The 23370-nt window shown below is 42.9% G+C and overlaps 2 protein-coding genes across 11 annotated transcripts in view; one reads left to right on the forward strand and one right to left on the reverse strand.

Annotated features, from left to right (window-relative positions):
* The first annotated feature begins 6736 nt into the window (after window positions 1-6736).
* LOC105054010 (uncharacterized) lies at window positions 6737-15167 on the forward strand. 2 transcript variants are annotated; one of them, XM_073245389.1, is made up of 6 exons: window positions 6737-7239; window positions 9417-9527; window positions 9630-9785; window positions 9872-9932; window positions 11599-11674; window positions 13157-13287. In XM_073245389.1, exons 1-5 carry the CDS (start codon window positions 6853-6855, stop codon window positions 11667-11669), a joined length of 786 nt encoding a protein of 261 aa, XP_073101490.1. In that variant the 5' UTR covers window positions 6737-6852; the 3' UTR covers window positions 11670-11674; window positions 13157-13287. The 2 variants fall into 2 exon arrangements, with proteins under 2 accessions (XP_073101490.1, XP_010933681.1); XM_010935379.3 differs by lacking the exon at window positions 11599-11674 and adding an exon at window positions 14571-15167 and having other exon boundaries at window positions 6740-7239; window positions 13157-13281.
* Window positions 15168-19409: 4242 nt separating this feature from the next.
* The window catches only part of LOC105054009 (uncharacterized), a 29178-nt gene continuing 25217 nt past the window's right edge, over window positions 19410-23370 (reverse strand). For 2 of the 9 annotated variants that reach the window (XM_010935377.4, XM_073246176.1), the window contains 4 exons: window positions 21595-21670; window positions 21298-21504; window positions 21007-21219; window positions 20290-20915 (listed from right to left, as the gene is read on the reverse strand). In XM_010935377.4, coding sequence (XP_010933679.1) covers window positions 20523-20915; window positions 21007-21219; window positions 21298-21504; window positions 21595-21670 — 889 coding nt within the window. In that variant the 3' untranslated portion in view covers window positions 20290-20522. Of the gene's footprint in view, window positions 19691-19985; window positions 20204-20289; window positions 20916-21006; window positions 21220-21297; window positions 21505-21594; window positions 21671-23370 lie in introns of those variants that run through there. The other 7 variants (XR_012135534.1, XR_012135535.1, XR_012135532.1 and 4 more) reach the window with 7 other exon arrangements.

Consider the following 23370-nt stretch of genomic DNA (forward strand, 5'->3'; position numbering starts at 1 on the left):
CTTCGTTTAGTCGGGTCTTGAGTCCGTGGAGCAAGGTCCGGTTGGTCACCTTGACTTCGTCGTTGGACTGTGGATGCCCGACTGAAGTCAGTCGGTGCGTAATGTGGAACCTGGCGCAGAAGTCTCTGAAGTCTTGGTTGTCGAATTGCCGCCGTTGTCAGTGATGATAGTATGCGGCAATCCGAACCTGAAGATGATGGACTTTTGGATAAAGTCCTCCATCTTCCGCTCGGTAATCTGCGCCAGTAGTTTGGCCTCCACCCACTTGGTGAAGTAGTCGATGGCGACGACGATGAACTTTCTCTGACCCGACGCTGGAGGAAAAGGACCGAGAATGTCGACCCCCCACTGGGCGAAGGGCCATGGAGCGACAATGGGAGCAATTTGACTGGCCGGTTGGTGTTGAATGTTGGCATACTTTTGACAAGGTTCGCACCTTCGGACCAACTCGGCCGCATCCTTCCTCATGGTAGGCCAGTAGTAGCCCTGTCGCAGGACTTTGTAGGCCAGGGACTTGCCCCCCAAGTGATTCCCGCAAATTCCTTCGTGAACCTCTCGGAGAGCGTAGTCGGCGTCGGTCGGTCCCAAACACCTGAGCAAGGGGAGGAAGAACGACCTCTTGTAGAGTCGACCGTCCATGATCACATATTGAGAGGCCGACCATCGGAGTCGCTTGGCCTCCACGGGATCCTCGGGGCCGATCCCGTCGTTCAGATACCGAACGATCGGGTCCATCCAGCTTGGTTCGACCGTTAGCTACTGTACTTCTTCGACCCGATCGATGCTCGACTGCTCGAGGGACTCCACGAACGTCCGACCTAGAGAGTCGAAAGCCGAAGTCGCCAGTCTGGAGAGTGCGTCGGCACGGGCGTTCTCCGATCTAGGGATGTGAGAAATTTTAAAATACCTGAGGCGTGCCACGAGGACCTTCACTTTCTGAAGGTATTTGACCATGGTCGGATCTCGCGCTTCGAATTCGCCCTTGACCTACCCCACGATCAACTGAGAGTCGGAGAATGCCCGGAGGCTGTCGACGCCCAGTTCCCTCGCCATTCTCAAGCCAGCGAGGAGTGCCTCGTACTCGGCTTGGTTGTTGGAGGCCTTGAAGTCGAATCGGAGGGCGTACTCGGTGACCACCCCATCCGAATTCGTGAGCAGGAGCCCAGCCCCGCTCCCCTGAGCGTTTGAAGCCCCGTCGATGTGCAGTACCCAGGTGGAGACCGGGTCTGGCTCGGAGACCGCGTCTCGTCCCGGGTCTTCAACTCCCGACCCTTGATCGGTTGTCGGGCACTCGACGATGAAGTCGGCCAAGACCTGAGCCTTCAAGGCAGGCCTTGGTCGGTATTGAATGTCGAACTCGCTGAGCTTCATCGCCCACTTTGCCAGTCATCCAAATGTGTCCGGTCGGTGCAATATCGCCCTCAGGGGCTGGTCGGTGAGCACCATTATGGCATGAGCCTGGAAGTATGGACGGAGTCGTTGCGCGGAGACGGTTAGGGTGAAGATCATCTTTTCCGTCTCCGAATATCTGGCTTCAGCACCGTGGAGCACCTTGCTGATGTAGTAGATAGGCTGATGGGTTCGGTTCTCGTTTTCTCGGACAAGGACCGAACTGATCGCCTCGGAAGATGTGGCCAAATAGAGATACAAGGTTTTTCTGACCTGCGGCTTTACGAGCAGCGGTGGGGAAGTCAAGTACTTCTTCAGGTCTTCGAAGGCCCGTTGGCATTCATCCGACCAAGAAAAACCATTTGCATGGCGCAAAGTTTTGAAAAACGGGAGGCACCTTTCAGCTGATCGAGAAATGAATCGGCTGAGAGCGATGATTTTTCCGTTCAGCTGTTGGACCTCCTTCTTGGTGTTCGGATGACGCATGTCGAGGATTGCCTTTATTTTCTCAGGGTTGGCCTCAATCCCTCTCTGAGAAACGAGGAATCTGAGGAACTTCCCTGAGGTCACCCCAAAAGCGCACTTGGTCGGGTTGAGCTTCATTCGGTGTTGTCGAAGGGTGCGGAAGGTTTCCTCGAGATCCCGAACATGATCCGGGATCTGCGCGCTCTTCACCAGCATGTCGTCCACGTACACCTCCATATTGCGCCCGATCTGGTCTTTAAAGACCTTATTGACAAGTCGCTGGTAGGTGGCGCCGACGTTCTTCAGCCCGAAGGGCATCACCCGGTAACAGTAGAGACCCTTGGGAGTCACGAAGGCGGTATGCTCCTCATCTTCAGGCGCCATCCAGATCTGGTTGTATCCGACGAAGGTGTCCATGAAGCTGAGCAGTCGAAATCCGGACGTCGCGTCCACCAGCTGGTCGATCTTGAAAAGTGGGAAGCTGTCTTTCGGGCAGGCTCGATTGAGGTCGGTATAGTCGATGCAGATCCTCCACTTCCCGTTGGCTTTTTTGACCATGACAACATTGACGAGCCAATCGGGATACGTGGATTCTCGGATGAAGCCCGCTTCGAGTAGCTTGTCCACTTCTTCGTCGATGGCCCTCTGCCTCTCTGGAGCGAAAGACCTTTTCTTCTGCCTCACCGGCCTCATCGTCGGGTCGATGTTGAGTCGGTGGGTTATTGTTTTTGGGGGGATGCCCGACATATCTGCTGCCGAACAAGCAAATATGTCGGCATTGGCCTTCAGCAGCTCCGTCAGTCGTCGTCATTCGGGGTCGGGCAGTTGAGACCCGACCCAAACTCTCCGATCCAGATTTTTCGCTATCGGGATCGCCACGAGCTGCTCGGCCGGCGAACCTCGCTCTTCCTCCTCCCGTTGGTCCAGCTTGTCGATTGTCAAGGAGCCCTTCGACTCGTCGCTTTGAGCGGAGATCTGGAAGCACCGTCGGGCGAGCTATTGATCCCCGCGCATCTCTCCGATTTCGTTTTTGGTCGGGAATTGAACGAGGAGATGGTACATCGAGACTATCGCTTTGAGGGCGTTCAGTCCGGGTCGTCCAAGGATGGCGTTGTAGGCCGAAGGAACTTGGACGACCGCGAAAGTTAAGTGGACCATGCTTTGTCGTGGTTTGGTGCCGGCCGTCACGGGCAGGGTAATTTCTTCCTCTGTCGTGATGGCTTCTCCGGCAAAGCCAATCAAGGGCATGGAGACCCTCTTAAGTCGGTCGGTTGACAGTCGCATCCGGGAGAAGGTCGAGTAAAATAAAATATTTGTCGAACTTTCATTATCAACAAAAATTTTTTTTACATCATAATTTGCTATTGTTGCCGACACAACAACGGTATCGTCATGGGGAGTTTGGATGCCCCGAACGTCTTCCTCCGTAAAAGTGATCACGTCGTCCGGGCGTGGCTTTTTCGTTGGCTCCCCTCCCGCAGACGTCCCCGGGCCCAGCCGCTTGGAGATCATGTTGATGACTCCGGCCGTCGGCTGATTAGTCACCGCTTCTTCAGTCGGCTGGGGTCGTCGATCGGCAACGGGTTGGGTCGGCGGACCCTTCCAAAATTTGTCGAGATACCCCCGGTGGATGAGAGCTTCGATCTCATCCTTCGCTGGATGCACTGCTCGGTGTTGTGGCCGTGGCCTCGGTGAAATCGGCAGTACTTCCGACGGTCGAGGCCCTTTGCCTTCAGAGGCGGAGGCCGTCGCAGGTATTGTTCCCCCTCAATCTCCATCAGAATCTGTGCACGAGGAGCGGAGAGAGGAGTGTAGGAATCATACCTGGGGCATGCCGGCCTCGGAGTCTGTTGCCTCGGAATCTGTTGCCGGGGTGACTTTTGGATTCGTCGGGGTGGTGAGACCCGACTATCGGTCGGGGGCCTGCTGGGTTCGGCGAGTTTCCGACCTTTCCTCCGCTTCTCCTTCGGGCCTCTGGGTTCGGCCAAGCGTCGGTCGGATGCCCCTTCATCCGCGCGCATATACTTGTAAGCGCGCTCCAGTAGCTCGGCGTACGTTCGGAGTAGGGTCTTGTCCAGAGAGTAGGTGAATCGGGACGTCCTCAGCCCCCGTTTCATGACTGAGATAGCCATGTCTTCGTTGAGGTCCCGGACCTCAAGCGTGGCCGTGTTGAATCGCGCCACGAAGTGTCGGAGCGTCTCATTTTTTTCCTGTTTGAGGGAGAAAAGGCTGTCCGACGTTCGCGGCGGCTTCCGGCTGGTGCTGAAGTGAGCCACGAACGAGTGCTCGAGCTGTCCGAAGGAGTGGATACTTCCCGATCGGAGACCGGAGTACCAGGCCCTGGCAGCCTTGCGGAGTGTGGCGGGGAAGCCGATGCAAAAAAGAGCATCGGTCGCCCCTTGGATCGTCATGAGAGCTTTATAGCTCTCAAGGTGGTCGATCGGGTCGGTGGAGCCATCGTATGGCTCCACGTGTGGTATCTTGAACCGACTGGAAATCGGTTCGTCGAGGACTAGTCGGGAAAGAGGTTGGGCGGTCTGGAAGTCGACGTCATTCGAAGACTTCTGGCCGTCCATCTGCAACTGCGCGAGCCGGCGGTCGATTTTCTCGAACCGACGCTCGTAGTCGTCCGCTCGTCGGTGCTGGGAGACCCCAGGAGTGGAGTCTCCGGAAGATTCCGAGAGGGAGGGCGACGGCGTGCGCGGTCGTTTCTCCTTCCTTGCCCGTTCCAGCAGGGAAGGAGAAGGCTGCGGAGACCGTCGGTCATCGCGCCATGGCCGTCCCTCCTCTTCTTCGTGGAAGCACTGCTGAGGGCGCTCGCACGGAGGTGACGGAGATCGGCGCGATCGTCGGCGGCTGCTCCTGGAGGGCATCGGACGGGCCGCCGGTTGTTGCTGGAGGCTTTTGACTGCGTCCGTCAGTACGGTCATCTGCCGTACGATGGCCGTGATCTGCGCCTCCGTGGTCACCACGGGGTGTGGAGAGCTGGGCTCCGCCGCCGATGGTGGCGAGGAGGCCTCTTCCCGGCGGGAAGAACGCTTCGCCGACCCGGTGACCCTCGATCGTTGGGCTCTTGTCTTCATCATCGTGCTCCCCCCTACCTGGCGCGCCAATCTGTTGCGGCCAATCGCCTCGTCGTCCGATCGCCGGGGATCGTGCACCTGCAAAAATGAGAAGTCCACACTGACCGGAGGCGGCTCCGACGGGGACCCTCCGACGGTCAAGTCAGAGAGGTGACTGGGCGACAGTGAAATGAAGGCAGAGAGCTCAATCGAGAGAGGGAGGGAGAGAGGAGCGAGCCTGTGGTTTTGGAGTCGAGAAATGGACTGATCCCTTGCACTGTTGCCCTCCTCGATATATATAGTGGAGCAGGTATGGCGCCGTCATTAATGACGTGGACAATTGAGGAATTGTCAACTCACTGTAGATTGTCAGAGTCGCCGTGAAAGTGTCACGTCGCTGTGGGGCTGTCAAATCATCAGGGTTGACAACGCCCTCGGCGGGACAATGCCCCTAGATGTCCGTGCCGCATGTTGCTGTCAGGACTGACAAGGTCTGGTGGCTGTACGGCGATCGGAGGATCCGACCGACCCTAGGTCGGTGGCCAGCTGAGTGGCGTCGGGCCCCTCCGTTGGTCGGCGAGGCTTACGTGAGTCGGCCATCAGACCTCCGGGTTCAGTCGGTCGGGAAGGTACGCCCGACCGATACATTCTCAGTCGGTAGTGGGCCGTTAATCGGCCGGCGATGGCATCCGTCAGTCGGGCGGTCGGTGCCTCCGGCCGCTAGTCGGTCGGTCGGTCCCTCCGCCTGTCGGTCGGTCGGCCAGTCGGTCCCTCCGGTCGTCAGTCGGTCGGTCGGCCCCTCCGCCCGTTAGTCGGTCGGTCGGTCCATCGGTGGGTATTCCCCAACAAATATGTATTACTTTCTTCTACTGTTATTTGTTTTATAGGCTTTTGTCAAATCTTGTTTGGGAACAAGATATCTGGATGTTATCATGTGCTGCGCAGATATTTATCTCAACAACACCATCAAAATTAGTTGGAATACTTCAATGCTCGATGCGCTGTGGATAGGATTGAACAGTTGTTCTTACCTGCTGGGTTCATCTGCTTTCTGCTTGGCGTCTATGGCTGCTCTTCTTTACCATAATCCTTGCTATACTAAGAATTATTTCATACTTCGCTGATCATTGCTTATAAATTTATCTGTGGATCTTGGTATTTTACTACTCATGGGCACATTCCACAGCCATCTCGTCTTCCTATTGCAGTGTTAGAGTATTTATAGCAGGGAAACAGTTTTACTACTGGGTTCTGGGGCAGTTTGCTTCTTACTTCAGGTCACTCAGTTCCTACCCGCTGCTGTTGAGGTTTTATATATATATAAGACTTTCAAAATCGGCAACTACTGTTGTCTTTTGTTTATATATCTAATCTTTTGTAACACTATATTTATCTTTCTTTACCATCTTTTGTCTTGTGTATATAGCTTCCATCTCCTGTATGTATCACTTGCTGGGTTGGTATGCAGCATGTACAATGCGTTATCTCGTTCATCATAGTCTAATATCAATCGTTTCTTCTTACCAAAAAAAAAACAAGAGGTAACGAAATAAATTCTCTCTCAAGTTTACATGAAACCAAAGACACAATCCAACAAAGATTCTTTTGCCAAATCTGGGCACCCGATCATGATATGAGCCATCATATGTACCTGCCTAAAAAAAAAAAAAAAAACTTCAAGCGAAAAGTTATTTGCAAATCGAGATGAAGTATGGAATATTATTCATTTTTAATTTTTAAAATTATGGCCGAACAGAACATTGGGATGACTCGTGGAATAAGTATTCCAATAGTCTATCAGGAATACTTATTCCGGTTCCAAAAACGCAGCCCGCAGTCCGGGTGAACCACAACATTGGTTCCGTTTTCTCGGCCCGGCGTTTCTCCAGTTACTTCCTGAAAGAACAACCTTGGAACCTAACCCTCTCGCGGGAGAATGGAAGGGGACAAAGCCTCCTCTCCCGAGATCTCGAGCCCGGAAGAAGGCCGCAGCGAGGGAATATCGGAGTACGAAAGGCAGCGGCTCTCGAGGATAAAGGAGAACAGGGCGAGGCTCGAAGCTCTCGGGCTTCCCCAACTCGCTTCCTCCCTGATCGGTTCTCTCTCCGAGCGCCGGCGGCCCGGCGAAGATGGGAAGGGAAAGAAGAAGGCGAAGAAAAGGAAGGGAGTTGGACGTAGCAGCGCGGATGATGAGGACGATGAGGAATACCGACCGTCGGATGAAGATAACGAAGAAGAAGAAGAAGAAGACGTGGAGAGTTCTTCCTCAAGCGAAGAGGAGAAGGAAAAAGACAAGAGGCGTCCTTCTGGTTCGCGTCGAAAGGTGCGATGTTATTTTATTTTTTTGGCTGCTTTTTGTATTATTAGTCGATTTTTATGCATTCGAGGGATTGTTATTTTATATTTGCGCTCTTAGATTCTTTTTTTTTTTAAAAAAATCCAATTTGTTGTCTTTATTGGATGGTAGTTTGTTGATTTCCTTCATGGACATATGAATGCGAGTATATAATTTAATATTTGCATTGATTTTTTTTCTTCTGGACAAAAAGATCAAAGGGCATAGTGGTGAGGGGGTGGTTGGGTGGGTCATAATCTCACATATCACAGAGAATGAATTTTAGCCTAATGGTTCAGAGAAAGAAAACTAGTTAGGTTTTGTTGGAAGCACACAAAACTGAACTGAACATTATGGGCGACATTTTTCTGACTCGATATGGTTGTTAGTTTCTGCAATTCCACTTATTTGATGACTGTTAACTCCTTTTCTTCTTCTCTTTCCCTTTTTAAATGTGTACTTATGCTTTGTAATTCACATAATGAAAACTAACAAACGATTGGTGCTTCCGTAAGTAGCCTTAACCAGCATAATCGATAATCTGGAGATTACTTATAGTGTTCATTCTTTATAATATCTTCTTCTACATGCGTGTCATGAATTCTAATGAAGGTCATGGTCTGTTTCCTTTCTTTCTTCTTCTTCTTCCTCCTCTTCTTCTTTAGTTTCTCTTTTCTACCTGAACAATTCCATGGAAATGAAATGAATGGAATATTTGCTTACAGCGTTACCAAAATGTACCTCACAAATGAAAATTTTAGCATTGACATTCTTTGATTCTCCATTCCCCCACTATTAGTGTGTATCTTTTCCTTCATGCCTGATAAATGTCTTCACTGGTGTAACAAAAGCCTTTGTTTGTCATGGTAGTTATGTACTTGGGTCCTCAGTTTGAATTATTTAGATGCGCTCTTTGTAAAGATCAAAAAATAATGTGTCAGAACACTTTTAGTAGGTCCCAGGGGATACTCAAGGAAGACATTGTCCCATGTTTTAGGACTCATTCCTGCCAAGCTTGTTAGTTGATATGTTCATTTTTTGATTCACTCTCTCAATTTGTTAATCTACTTAAGGATGAGAGGTGCTAATGTATAAAAAATTGTCTGACTCAATTACCATCTCCAAACTCTCTGTTCGATGCTAGGAAAATATGTGCCATGCTTTGATATGACATTTTGGTTAACCTGGCTACTTCACTGCTCATTTAAAATTTAACATTTCATGATTTGCAAGGTTTTCTGCCATATAATAAAGCACAAAAATATAGATAGCACCTAGAGCTTTAGCTAGTGGAAAGAGGATGGGAAGTCTGGTCTTTGGAGAATGCCCATGGAAATTTGGCTCACATGACATTGCTTCATAGCGACTTACATCTGGGTCTTAGACCAAATTACTTTACCAAAAGTCTTGTTGTATTCAAAATGTTTTCTTTAGCTCCAAGTGTAAAGTTGGTGAAGTAAGGAGCAAGCATGCTTTGCCAGGTTCTGGTAAAGAGGAAACCATCACATGGGAGCAATTCTTGTTATTTTATATTGTTTTCAGAAAAGTTGAAAAATCATAAAATCTAGCTGATTTGCTGCATCACTTCATCTTCCACCCCTGCTGTCATGGACTTCTCACATATTAATTTTTTGACATAATGAAACACAACTTTCTGAATTTGCTGTTCCCCTATGACAACAAGTTATGGAAAGCGGGAAATGACTAATTCAGATGGATCATTCAATTAATTAGAATAGTCAAATAAGCTAGGAACTTTTGGTCTCTGATTTTAGCATCTAGCTTCTAAGTTGGAGAAAAATGGACTCTTCCATTCGTATGTGATTACACAAGTATTGCAATCCAAGGCCTGTTCATGAGCAGGATCACATACTAACTTGAAGGTTAATGATAGCATGCCAGTGTGCATGGAGTTTATAGTAGTAGATTCTATTTTATTTTCTTTATTATTTGTTTTATTTCAGGATTTGAATAGCATGATAATGCATTCATATTGAGATTTTTAGTTTCTTCTACAGTGTCGAGGTTTATCATACCATCGACTCATGATAAAAACTTTTGCATGATACTTTAGTATAATTTTTGTGCAGCATTCTTCAGTTCTAATTCGGTGATTTTTAGTATTTCTTAGCTTGTACCAACTTTAGTTTTTGTTTCTAATCCAGGGAAAGAAAAGAATTTCCTTAAATGCAACAAAGCTCAGGAAAAGTTTGGATGGAGAAGGGGACATGAAAAAATCTGATGATTTCATTGATGACGATGTTGCCATAAAGCAGGTGGATTTAATTTTTTTGACAAAAAACTGCTATGGATAGTCATGTTCCTCTATAGTATCTTTGAGCTAAGACATTCCATCAACAACAAAAATCAATATTCAGGCAATTGCTCTCTCACTTGGAGAAGCGATGGAGGAGTCAGGTGTAGCAGGATTTTCTCAAAATTCTGGTACCAACATAGCTGATTCCAGTCCTCATGGAAAAAAAGATAGGACCAGCTTACAAGAAACTGTTGGGAAAAGGAAGAACAAAAAATTGGTTTGTTATTCTATATATACTTTTATCTGTATGGTACGTTTTGCATCTTTGACACCCTTTTACAGTGTTGTCTGCCTTCCGTCCAGAGTAAGAGTCGGGTGCAACTAAGTGAAGATGAGGTGGTTGCTTACTTCTTTTCTTTTGATGGTAAGTAAATATTCTTCCATTATATCTCATGTTTATACTTATTCAGGTTTTATAAATCCATCTTTTTAATGATGGAGCTCCTGGTTAAAATTGCTGCGCATCTTTTGTTATTTTTCTCATTTTATAATAATCTTTATTGTAAGTACTGTATAAGATGTTCTGCTCTCAGCAATACTAGTTGCTAGATTTTCAAAAGCTCTAGTAACTCTATTGATTGTTATTATTTGTTAGTGTTATTTGTTCCTTTCTTCATAACTTATACATATCTGCTTGAAGGCCTTACTATTAAGGAAGTTTTTTTTGCATCTGTTGCTTCCCTAATTCTCCCATGTTTTAACCTTACTTATATGAAATCTATCTTGGATGAGGATGAGCTTAACTGACATACAGAAGGTTTTCCCCTAGATAGGCACATCCAAACTTTGGACGAATGACAATGTCAATTGTTTACTTGGGTAGGCACAAATATAATATCGAATCCTTAGGAAAGATGTCTTCATACATCGAAACCTTGCAATCCTCCCCCGTTAACCGACATTGAATAAATGCATTATTTACATAGATTGCTTATACTAATCTGCTGATATCTTATAAAAGATATGATGGGATGGGCTGTGAAATAATGTAGAGAATCTGTTTATAAAATCAATGCTCTTCTGCCATATGTGTGAATACTACAAACTTCACAGATCAATGTAAATAAAACCTTCATTCCTTCCAAGATTAGCTCTTAGGTTTTCTAAGCTTTAGGCACATCCTATTCATACATCAAAATGAAATTCATGTGATTTTCACATGTCAAAAGTAAAATCTGGCACGTACTTTTGCATTATTTTCTGGTGATAGCTTAGAGTTTTGGTAAGAAAAATAGTGGTATTACTATGCTTTCATATTAAAGGAAGGGTAGAAAATTGCAAGCGTCTTGTCCTTCTTGGACCAGTTATATTTTCTTCAAAATTTGTTTATGAAAGAAAGCCTTATCCATTCTGTCTTTAATAAACCTTCTTTCTGTTGTGCTATCACCTTTATCGACCACATAATTGCGTCTCTCCTATTGCAATTTCTCCTATAGATCAAGAGCAGAGAGATGTGTCATCACTCTCTTCATGGCCATCTCTTTTGTCAACATAGGTCTCTTCAAGCTAGGCCTCCTTCAATCTCCCTTCAATCTCATTCGCATTGCGGCTGTTGTCAAGCATCTCTTCCTTCCCAATATCCCCTACTTGAGTGCCTTGCCTATATCTCCTTTCCAATATCTTATATGCCTCCCTGATTTCCTTCTCAAGTATATTCAAATTGCCTGCTCTTTGTAGAGGTAAGTCAATATCCATGTCAATCTGTTTGTATAGTTATTTCTTTATCAGGTCCTGCTACATGTTTGCTCTCTCATAAGAGACTTTAGGGTTCAATGGTGCACAAATTGTTTCTCTTTTATTGTAAGCATCTTTATTATTATTTTTTTTTTTTTTCTGCTCTGGTACCAGGTTCCTCAAATTTGGCTTTAATGCCAAAACTTGGTCATCACCATAGCTTGCCTGGCACTGATTTTTGTTGTGCATGAATAACTTAATTCCCTATATTTGCCTAGTGTAGTCATTTGTTAGTTGTTACTTTTTCCTTCTAGTACTCTCTGCAGACTCATGACCAAGATTTGCCGTATTGGTAGGTATCGGTGCATACCGACTATATTATATTGGTACATGGTACAAGGGGGCATACCGACGCTTGGTACGCTGAACCAGGTACAGTATTGGGTGACACTATAATAGAATGATGCCGGTACAGGATTCGTACCGAGATGGTGAATATTGCTCATGACTGTAGATGTGCGGCAGTTTTAAATTTTCTAATGCTAATTCACATGATTTGCCAGTAGGAGGCCAAATTTACTATGACCTTTTTCTTGACATCTACTCCCAAAAATTCCTGTCCTGTAGCAACTCATCTGGTCAGTGATTAGAGGGTTGAACTGGTAGACATATAATATTCCTGATTCAATGGTCTTGCCAGCTAATCTTTTGGGCTTCTAAGACAAGTATAATAACATCTCCAAATTCAGTTGTCTAGGGCCATGGTTAGATAGTTGATTGAACTTAAAGAGTTTGCATTACTTAGAGATAAGACTGCTATCCAAGGTTTCCTGTACCGATATCGGTGGCCGGATCGGCCGGCCGGCGGTACGATACGGCACGTCTCCGTTCCGTTCCGAACCGAGGCGAACCGACGAAGGAAATCGGGAAAGAAAAAGAGAGAAAGAGAGAGAAATAGAGAGAGAGAGGGAGGGAGGAAGAAAAAGAAGGAAGGGGATCCGCCGGAGGCCCTTCGACGAACAGCCGTGGCCGTCGGGCGGCGGAACGGCCTCCCGCGGCTCCGTGCGGGGAACATGGGCGATCCGCCCCTGTTTCTCGATTTTTTTTTAAAAAAGCTTTTTCAAAATGAAGTTGGCAAGTGGTTTGCTGACTTAATTAAGTGAAGTCGGCAAACCACTTGCCGACTTCGTTTTGAAAAAGTTTTTAAAAAAAAAATTTCGAGAAACAGGGGCGATCCGCCCCTGTTCCCCGTGCGGAGCCGCGGGAGGCCGTTCCGCCGCCCGATGGCCCGACGGCCCCTCCGGCGGATCTCCTTCCTTCTTTTTCTTTCTCCTTCCCTCTCTCTCTCTCTATTTCTCTCTCTTCCTCTCTTTTTCTTCCCGAAAACGGCATGTATCGTTTTGCATGCCAGAACCGTCTCGGTTCCCTGCCGGGACGGTTCGGCACGCCCCATACCAGGCGGTTCGGCCCGGTATGGCAAACCCTGTTGCTATCCATATCCTTGATAATGCTAAAGGTTTCAGGATGGTGAATGTAGTTTGCATCCAGCAGTAAGTATCCTAGTTGATGGTTTTCTGTATGAGCCGTACATTCTGACTGCTGAAGTCATCTTGTTAACTGGCCCAAACTGCTAAATGATTGAATGAAGGGCACAAAAGGCTATATGAGGTGTGCATGTGCACGCATGCCATTGGATTACTTCTGTTATTGAAAATACAAAAGTAGGCAAAGTCAAAATTTCATTTTCATGATTATTATTTGGAGGTACATTTGTGCTTGATTACCTTTTTTCTCCTATCGTTTGCTAAGTTTTCCAATGTGGCATTCCAAAATAAATGGCTCAGAGAGTTTTTGATGTATATATTCATTCATTTGCATACAAACCCATGCGAATCAGTATGATTTGATGTGCAGAAGTGGGAAAAGGCCACATCACAGTACGGGATCTACAAAGAATGGCCATTGCTCATGATTTTACTTGGACAGATAGTGAAGTTGCCAATATGATTCATTGCTTTGACAGCAATGGAGATGGAAAGGTTAGTATATTCCTTTTCTTTTTCTTTTTCAATATTTTGACACATGGAAGGAGCATTATGTAACCATTGACTTTGGGCTTTTGGGCTGAATGAGGATATAATTCAAAGTGTGGCACTATCTTTCTTCCAAAATGAATTTCTTTGACTGTCAAGGTCTTGCATATCTTCTAAAAGAATTAGCATTGTACAAATAAGGCTAGTTAGCAGTGAGCAATGAGAATATAATTCAATGTGCGTAGCTGTTCTTTCAAGATGAATGCCAATTTTGTATATCTTGTAAAGGAATCAGCATTGTACAATCAAGGTCAGTTAGCATGTAGAAATGAGGATATAATTCAAAGTGTGAAGCTATCCTTTTCTCATAATGAATGCACTGATTATCAAGGTTTTGTATATCTTATAAAAGAATCAGGATTATACAACCGAGGCTAGTTAGCAGGTAGGAAAACTTGTCTTGTCGCTAAATTTAGTGTCAGCTAATGCGACCTGGCTTGTGAAGAGTCTAGAAGAGGAGGGAAGAATTCCAAGGGAGTTGCACTCATCTTTGCTGCACAGATTATAAGCCAGAAGGTCAATGACACTATTAATTTCCATGTTTATCATACAAATTACAAAATCTTCCTGAAAAAATGGTGTGCAGATTATAAACCAAAAGGTCGAATGACCAAATTAATTTCCATTTTAGCATACAAATTACAAAATCTTCCTGGGCAAATGGTTATGTCCTTGAAAAAAGTCACACTTTTCACCTTTGTTGCCTATTAAGGGATATTTTACTTGTACTGAAACTGTGCAATTAATGCTGCTATTATATAAAAAAACATGTTTAGCTGCATCAATGAAACCAAATCTTCTTTCCCTAGATCACTTGGTAATCTGTTCCCTAAGGAATGTTTGAATTTGGCATGTTTGAATTTTGGCAATGGAAATTGCATTTCTTTTGCAGTCATTCTAGCTAAAATCTAACCTTATCTTTGTACAATGTCTGCAAATTGAGTGTTTATTTTCCATGTGTTTGAATATAGGCAATGAAAATGCATTCTTGTTCTTTTAGTGTTAGCCAGTTCATTGCGAGCCAGTCATGCATTAGCAAAAATTGCATGAATGTCACCATTATCGGAATGAGGTCATCCTGCACTGTTATATTACCCTCAGACCAAAATAATCCCATCTGCTAGAGATCGACCCTATATTTCTGTTCTTTAAATTTGTCTTTTTAGGCAAAACTTCTCGAGTTCGTAATTTTCATCTTTTATTTTGACCTCATCATTAAATTTCAACTTTTGCAGCTTAGTTTGGATGATTTTCGAACCATTGTTTCTCGATGCAACATGATGCAGGAGCCTGAAGAGTGTTAAAGTTGTGGTTGCTGTTCTGTTTGCGAAGTCAGATATTCCATTCTGAGGGAATATTGTTTGGCTGGTGCATTTGTTTGGCAGAATTGCTCCCCGTCTAGCTCAGTTGGAGATGCTTGTCTATATATACTGAATGATGGAGAGAGCCAAGGGAAGAAAGTGATGGTTGGTTACAGCTTCCAACAATAGTTAAATGTTGTTTGTGTTAACAATGGATAGATGTTAATCTCTCTCCCTCTCTCTCACTCTTTCTCTCTCTCATGCACACACAGTTCTCCTACGCTTTGTTTGGTTTTGGGGGTACACGAGAGCTCATAAAAGGGAGGGGAGAGGAGGGGAAAGGAGGGGAGGGTAAAAAATTAATAAACTCTTATTTGGAAACTGAGGGAAAGGATAAAGAAGGGTACATATCTTATCCTTATTTGGATAGAGGGGTTAAGAGAAGGTAGAAGAATTTTTATATATATTTTGACAAATATGTCTTTTCTCATTAATAGATGTATTATTTAATGTTTGTGATATTTTGATAAAGATCGTGAATCTCTGTCACTGAAATCTGTCTTTCAAAGATCGTGATATTCGAATTTGCGTGAGAAGCGACCTACAGGCGAAGGGATGGCTATAGGGTTTCTAAGTTGTGCGAAGAGCAAAGGGGCAGTTGAAAAGATAGAGTATATAATGGTCTAGTTGTAATTTTAAAATTTTATTAAGAATAAATTAGGAAAATAAAAATTAAACGTGAATTTTTTTCGCCGTTACATCTCAAATCGAGAGTACAAAAAATTAAGTGAGAAATACAGAGGAGTTAAGAGAATCTTTTTATATTCTCTTTTATCTCTCAAAAAATTTTACCAAACAGAGATTTATTCTTTACCTTCTCCTCTCTACCTTTTATGAACCTCCGTGTATTCTCAATCCAAACAATTTGTTAATTTTCATTCAAAACTTAAAATATAGTAGATGTGATTTTCATTTTAAAGCATCGTGTGAGAAGCTCCCAAGGACCAACATCTACGAGACCATGAGATCTGATCAGGAGGTTGTGGTGTGTTTTGCCCATGAATCTCGTACAGGCTTGTATGTCGTCATTTTTACTCAAAATAGCTTCAAAAAAAAAAAAAAAACATTGGATTCATCAATATAAATTTTATTTATTTAATTTATTTAGCATTATCACATGTTCTTCTACATGTAGTGTGATAAAATACTACAATTTTGTGTTGATATCTTTTAGTATATAATTAGGGCACTTGCTTGGTAATTTGGGTCGAATTGATTGTCTTAAGTGGCCAGGAATGTTTTGTTCCTTTGAGGGAGGCTGCACCCTGATTGATTTACCTGTCTTTGGCTTAAAATACACTGAAGATGTTTCCTTAGGCATCCGCAATGGTAATTGATAGCCCTATGATTTGCATTGCCAATAGGAATGTAAATGGTACCTGAAAATCTGATATCTCAATTATTTTATATTAATTGTGTACAGATGCAGTATAAGTTTTTGATAGTCTTATTGGATCAATATCAGACTCCATATTTAGGATTCAATTTCTTATTGGTGGCTGTATTTAAATCCGTAAACTTGATAATTCCGGTATGTATATATATATGCGATAATATAATAATTTAGAGATACAAAGGGGATTGTCTAGATGATTTGTTTTAATTCTTTTTCTTTATATTTTGATTTCTGTTTTTCACATGTATGCTCTCTATAATTCTTGTTCATCATTAGTTCAATTCATAAATTCTTGCTAGCACGTAGATTTCGATCCTGATTCACTCAAATCAACTATTATTGAAAAATTAAATTTGTTCTTCAAGGGTTGGAGTTTTCTTTTCAAAATCAATTATGCACTCCTTCTCTACTGAAATTTGTTAAAATTTACCGTGCATGGAAGGCTAGTACCGTGAGAATTCTCTTGGTTTTGAGAATTGTTAACTATTGGCTGCAAGGTTGGTGGAATCGGTACTGATGGCCGGATCGGCCGGCCAGTGGTACGGTATGGCACGTCTCTGTTTCATTTCAAATCGAGGTGAACCGGCGAAGGAAAATACGGACGAACTGGAGAAGAAAAAGAGAAAAATAGAGAGAGAGAGGGAGGGAGGGAAATCCGTCGAAGGGCCGTCGGGCGGTCGAAAGCGCTCCCGCGGCTCTGCGCAGGGAACAGGGACGATCCATTTCTATTTCTCGAAGCTTTTTTTTTTAAAAATCCTTTTCAAAGTGAAGTCGGCAAAACCCATGCCGGCTTCACTTAAGTGAAGCCGGCAAAATCCATGCCGACTTCACTTTGAAAAGGATTTTTTAAAAAAAAGCCCCGAGAAATAGGGATGGATTGCCCCTGTTCCCCGTGCGGAGCCGCGGGAGCGCTTTCCGCCGCCCGACCACGGCAGCCCTCCAGCGGTCCCTTCGACGGATTTCCCTCCTTCTTTTTCTTCCTCCCTTCCTCTCTCTCTATTTCTCTCTCTTTTTTTCTTTTTCTTCTCCGACACCGGCATGTACCGTTTTGCATGCTGGAACCGTTTCGGTTCTCCATCGGGATGGTTCGGCACGTCCCATATTGGACGGTTCAATTCGGTACGGCAATCTTTGATTGGCTGGTTGGCCTATTCAAATTATGTGCTGAATCGTATCTTTGGAAACTTGAATACGATAAGTAATAGGGTTTACATGGGAGTTCGTATTTTGCTCGTTTTAATAGATCGGAATCTGAAATCAAACTTGACTTATTTTATCGAATTTGGACGTGGATATTAATCTATTTGCAGCCCAAGCTGCCGAGGGAGATTTAAAAAAGAAGTAGAGTAATATTTTTCTTAATAAAATTAATCATTTTTTCATCTTAATAGCTTTACATCAATCTTATAAGTTATTACAATAGTAGCCTAACTAATTCAACTGCTTAATCATTTTTGTTATTTTCTTTCAACTGCTTAACCACTTCTGTTATTTTCTTTCAATGACTAACAACCTTCTCATTTTATTTTTTTTTTCTCGTTGCTATGCACCGTGTCACCAACAATCCATGCACTTTTTATTGTTCTTCACTTAACGATTGCATCGCTCGCAAAGAAGGGATTAGGGAGTGGATCAACGGTTTTTCTCGATAAGAGATGGCAATGATTCTGTTCCATGATCCGAGAATTTGGGTACTTGGATCTTTATTACCGTGTGGAAGAGGTTGTTCTTTTGCTTCATATCCTGGTGTTTGGTTTCACTTCAGGCGGCGCTTGTGAATTGAAAGCTGAGCGGTGGGGAGGAGACGTATTTCGTTGGCTTGGCCCGAGCTTGCTTTGAAGGAGCAATATTCTTCTGGTAATATCCTTGTTCTCCATATCTTACGATATAAAATTTGCGTAAAATGTAGAAGTATCAAACTACTGTTATCTGCTATATAAGTTGGATTTTTGTATTAGAACAAATAGATTACACAATAATAGACTCTTTGTTTTGGTTGCAGGGAGGTAGGCAGCCCTATTCTCGCATGTGGAGTGGTTGTTTCTATATTTCAAATGCATTATATCCAAATTACAATGGATCAACATTATCATTGCACCAAAATCTATCTTATACGCACATGCATGATTTGCAATAATGGACTAGTATGCTCTGTACCATATGTACTGGTTCATATCGATAGTGAACTAATACTCGGGACAACTCAGTGAACTAATACGCAGGACAACTCCATAATAATTTGTCGATGCCAAGAACCAAACTTACCAACATTGTACCTGTTGAATACTGGTACCGTCACTGAAACCAGTACTACTGTACATGTATGTTTAATTTGGAAACTTACCATGTCAGAGACCTCAACATTTCCTAATATTTTGGTATGCGCGCAACTTGTTCTTTCAAACTTTGGAGATAAATTGTAAGCCATGTTTGAAACTCCTAAATGACCTCTAACATGGGAAGGGGGAACCCTATTAGGCACAATAAATACTTAAAAATCATGGTTATTTGTTTTACGAGTATGAATTGTTGTCTTTTACATTCATCTAGAGTGCAGTTCCATCCTCATATAAGTTATCATACTCTTCTACTCGGTTTCTTTTACAGTGAGGTATCATTACTCGTGATTTTCGATGGTTGTCTCTTAGAGATTTTTTTCCCTGCATTGGTGTCTCTTAGACGTTACTGGAACAAACTTTCATATTATAGATTCAAACAATCACATTACTCAAGATAATTTTATTTCCCTGCAGGAAGAATGATTTGATGAGAAGGCTGTGAATAAGGGCTAGCATATGCATGAAAACTGAGAGAAATTCTAAAAAAAAAAAAAAGATTGTACACTAGACTTGGCAAATGGAAAAATACAAATAAAAAAAAATGTGTTGGACCCCAATGGAGGTCCAAACTTAAGTGCAAAATTTGCTTCAAAGGAGGCGCCACAATTGGTACTAGTACTTGGTATTTTTTGACGTTACGTAGATATTAGCATCATGCATGCTTAGTGCTTGATGGGTTGAATTCTGAAGGAGAACAATATGTTCTGTTCGAAGGCTGCTTATGGAAACCACTGGCTGATTTTTTGATTTTGTCAAATGGGATTTTAGCGCTCACGCCTTTCGCAATTGTCTTGGCACCTTTCCCAACTCTCCATAAGCAGATTCCCCTCTTTCGCACAATGGAGGTTACAGGTTTGATTATGTGTTTGAATTTGGTGAGGAGATTCAAGATTTTCAAATTACTGTGGCTGCAATGCTTCCCAAGAGAATTCTGAGCAAGGAGATTCCTAAAGATGCAGCGTCCATAATTGCAAAGGCTTTCTGCTAAAACTCACTTTTTTGCTCTACGATTGAACTCCAGCAGTAATAACACGACTAACGTCAGTCTCGGTTACAATATAAATGTTCCAGCAACCTGAAGCCATACTATCATAAATTCAACTTCAGGAATTCTTTGCCATGCGTGCTTGACATGTATTAACATTTGGATACAAATCATCAGCCCTGCTATAGCAGGTTAATTATGCACCGATGGATAGTGGTGCAGGACCTCCCTGAGCTGGACATAACCTCTTCTGAACGCTAGAGCTTGTCATAACCTTTTTGTACAAGAAAAGAAAACCTCACGAATTTTCATCAAGCCATCAGATTTTCCCATAAATTTTTTCCTGGTAACAATTTTTTGCTGGATTTCTATATTTGTATTTAAATAATTCTAGCATATTTCCTTATTCGGGAATCTTATTTCCAAAATGATTTTATACTGGGTTTAATGCTCAGTCAGGAGACATGTCCTATATATGCTTCCAATATATTATATCAAAGGATTGGCTTTTGACATATTAATAAAAATTCACTGAAAGAACTTTCCAATTTGTGTTTTGAGCTCTGAAGTTTAATCCCAATGATCAAATCGCTACTTTTCATAAAATTATTGCACTATTTGTTTCCAAGGATATGACCACGTATCAACAAAGGTAATCTTGCAACAGCAGTAAATCACTGTTTAATAAAAAGAGAAAATGAAGATGTATTACCTTCGCATATGTGGTTTAAAAATCATCACCTTCCATGGAAGCCCCATCATTCATGTTATGACTTGGATCTGTCATCTTGATAAAGACAAAAAATGCAACACGCAAAATATGATGCTCTAAGAACAAAGTGAATGGACATACAAAGAAGAATCACAGCTGCATAGCACAACTCAAAACCCTATTTTATAAGAAAAGGATGGAAGATAATTGTACCAACCTCAAATGTTTTCCCTTAACAGGAAGATGGTATGATTTCAACAGAGCTGTTAGAATATCAGCAGAGTTGCAACCATGATGGTATTTAACGTAAGCACTTGAAGTGCATCTAAGAAGAAAGAGAGAAAATAATCTACCTCCAGTTTTAGAACTTGGAAAAGGTTATCCACACCACTAGTTAATATGGTCGAACTGGGCTTCTTGATGACCTCTTATACCCATGCCTGACAGGAGAATGTGATCTGCTCCTTCCACGTGTGCTATCCTGTGGTATATCCCCATTTCTGTGCCGATACCTATCCCTGTCCCACTCCCTTTCATTTCTATAGCGGTCATGCCTCCAATCTGATCCTCTCCCTCCACCCCTGCTCCCTCTTTTACTCCGATCACAGGATCTTTCTCTTTCAAAATTCCGGTCTCGGTACCGATCACGGTCATGATCCCGCTCTGCATACCTCTCTCTACCACTCCCCCTAACCCTATACTCATATTCCTCCCTCCTTTTTCTTCTTTCCTCTGCTTCCTTCTCCCTTGATAGTCTCTCCTCTTCTCTCGTCTTATCCTGTGCAGCCTGCAGAGCAAAACATGCCTACAATCATTCAATCTACTAAAACAAGACGGTATTAAATTTTAACTGAAGGGCATAGTGTTAAATACTTCACCTTGAACTCAACGAGAAAATCTCTCGCCATCCCATAACCAACATGCTGCTTCCCAGTTACGTGAGACTGGGTCCTCTCAACAGCATCATTTGCTACCAAAAATGAGCCGCAAATCTCACAAAGTGCCATCTTCTTCTCTTGTGGAAGCATCATCACTTTGTCATTAGATGATTGTTGGGTCAAGGCTGTCTTTTCGGCATTCAACATATCCACCTGCAAAAGAGTATCATTTTCATTTTAAATTGTGTGGTTCACTGTAATCAATATAAGGCAGGAATCCTTGTACCTCACCTTTCTCATTAGTGCCTCAGCTTCATCAACCTTGCCAGATTCACCAAGCATCTCAACTTGCTCTAATAGTTTCTTTATTTTCTCTTCTAGCACCGAGAGCTGCTCAAATTTCTCAGCCGAGATTGGAGGAGGAGGAGGAGGAGGTACTTCTACCTCCTGGGCTAGCCGCTCACGACCACGCTTGACTTTCCTGTCCAAGTCCATCACCTGCAATATAATTAGTACCTTAAGACCTTCACCCTACAGGGAGTGAACTACCGTAACTAAAACATGACTGTCTTGCTGTGATAGGCTCACCAGTTTCTCACAAAGTTGCGCAAGCTCTGCTTCAAACTTGGGGACATAGGAATCATGTCTAGGAGACTTCTCAAAACTATAAGTCGGAAAAAAGGGAAAAGAGAGAAAAAGAAAACAAGGTAAATATATCCCCTCAGTACCATGCAACCAAGGCAAACAAAACCATATTATTAATAGCAGTAATGGATATTAGCTAGAAAGACAAGCACTGGGAAGTAGGGAAAGTAAACAAACATTTGAAATTTTCAGAGGTGCTTTTTCTTTCTGCTTTATCCCCAAAGATAAATATATTTCTAATAATATGACATCGTTAATAACCAAGATGTAACTGTCTCAAGAGTAATTGCAAGTCTATAACCTCAAATGTCTGTCTGGACCTGGTCTAATGAATATCCGAGTTATTTACAAAAGCGGAAAGAAAAAAAAAAAAGGCAGTAAGCCTCAAGAAATATCGATTTTGCATAGTCTTCAAGAGGAATTTAGATATGTAAGGTAATTGGCTCTGCATATCTAGGATGAACTAGAGGTGCAAATAGTTATATTGGATGGCGGGTTTGATCAACCTGGACCCGATCTAGAAAGAAAACTTATTACAATTTTGTTCTTCCTAAGGTAGGAAGATATAGCAAATCCCCAATATATCTGTGGCCTGCATCCACAGTTTAACAGTCAACACAGAACTGGACCGTTTCCATCAGAGAACAGACTTGATTTCTGGTTGGACAAGGCTAACCGGATTGTGCTAAAAGTTGCGCTAACATGTTTGCATCCCCAGAAAGAAAACATAATAATCACCATTTCACCAAGAATAAAGGGGAGAGTATATAAACAATCGCTCATATAGTGCTCGTGTAGTTGAGTTTTGTGGGAATTAACATCTGGATTTCTGGTGTAACAATTTTCAATCAAGACGATGTTAGAAGCTGCCTTGACAAGTTTAGAGAAATTATAACAGAATAACTTTGCAGGGGAACAAAAGAAAGATTATATGGAATATTGCTATTTAGTAAAATTCTGAAAAAAAAAAGAGAGATTAAAATAGAATCTGAAATAACAGCCTAAGAGATTACCTTCTCTTCCACATCATATAAAAATGTCAGCTGGAGTTGGAATAAAAAGAAGACTATTGTCACAGTACTCAAGGTTACTCAAGAGATACGGTCAAGAATCATCTTTTAGAACACTTCTCGGAAGATGCATGGTGCTCTCAAGAATATGGACACCAAACTGATTGTAGTATTTTATTTGAAAGCAGTTCTCATGGTCACTCAAGTCCAAAAGTTAGGTCTCACCAGGTTTCATGGCATCGGAAATTAATAAGAAGATACTCAAGATGGCAAATAGTGTTACCAGGTTTTAACATACCCCTTAATGATCAGAAAATTCTCAACGTAGTGGAAAAGAGCATCACTCAAGTAAAGCAGCAAAGTAGGAACATCTTTATGGCTGAGACAGCGAACTGTTCGAAGATAAGGTTCTTTTTAAAAGAAAATTAAGCAGCATCAGATGCTGGATTTCCTAAATTTTCTTGGACGATGCTTCAAGAAAGCGGAATTCTGTATTCCAGATCAGACAAAGAAAGCCCGAACAAACTACTGCTTTAGATCAGTTCATCTAAGAATATAAATATGAAGGCAGCACTCAAGAAAAAGAACAAAGCAAAATTCATCTCCAGGCCTTTTGTAATCTCATAAAAGCAACAATTCAAATGGTACAAATGCTTGTAATCTGCTACAACAAAGTCAATCCTCTCTATCGAAGGAACGATCCACAATT

Source organism: Elaeis guineensis, chromosome 11, assembly GCF_000442705.2.
Source record: "Elaeis guineensis isolate ETL-2024a chromosome 11, EG11, whole genome shotgun sequence".
Taxonomy (NCBI): Eukaryota; Viridiplantae; Streptophyta; class Magnoliopsida; order Arecales; family Arecaceae; genus Elaeis; species Elaeis guineensis.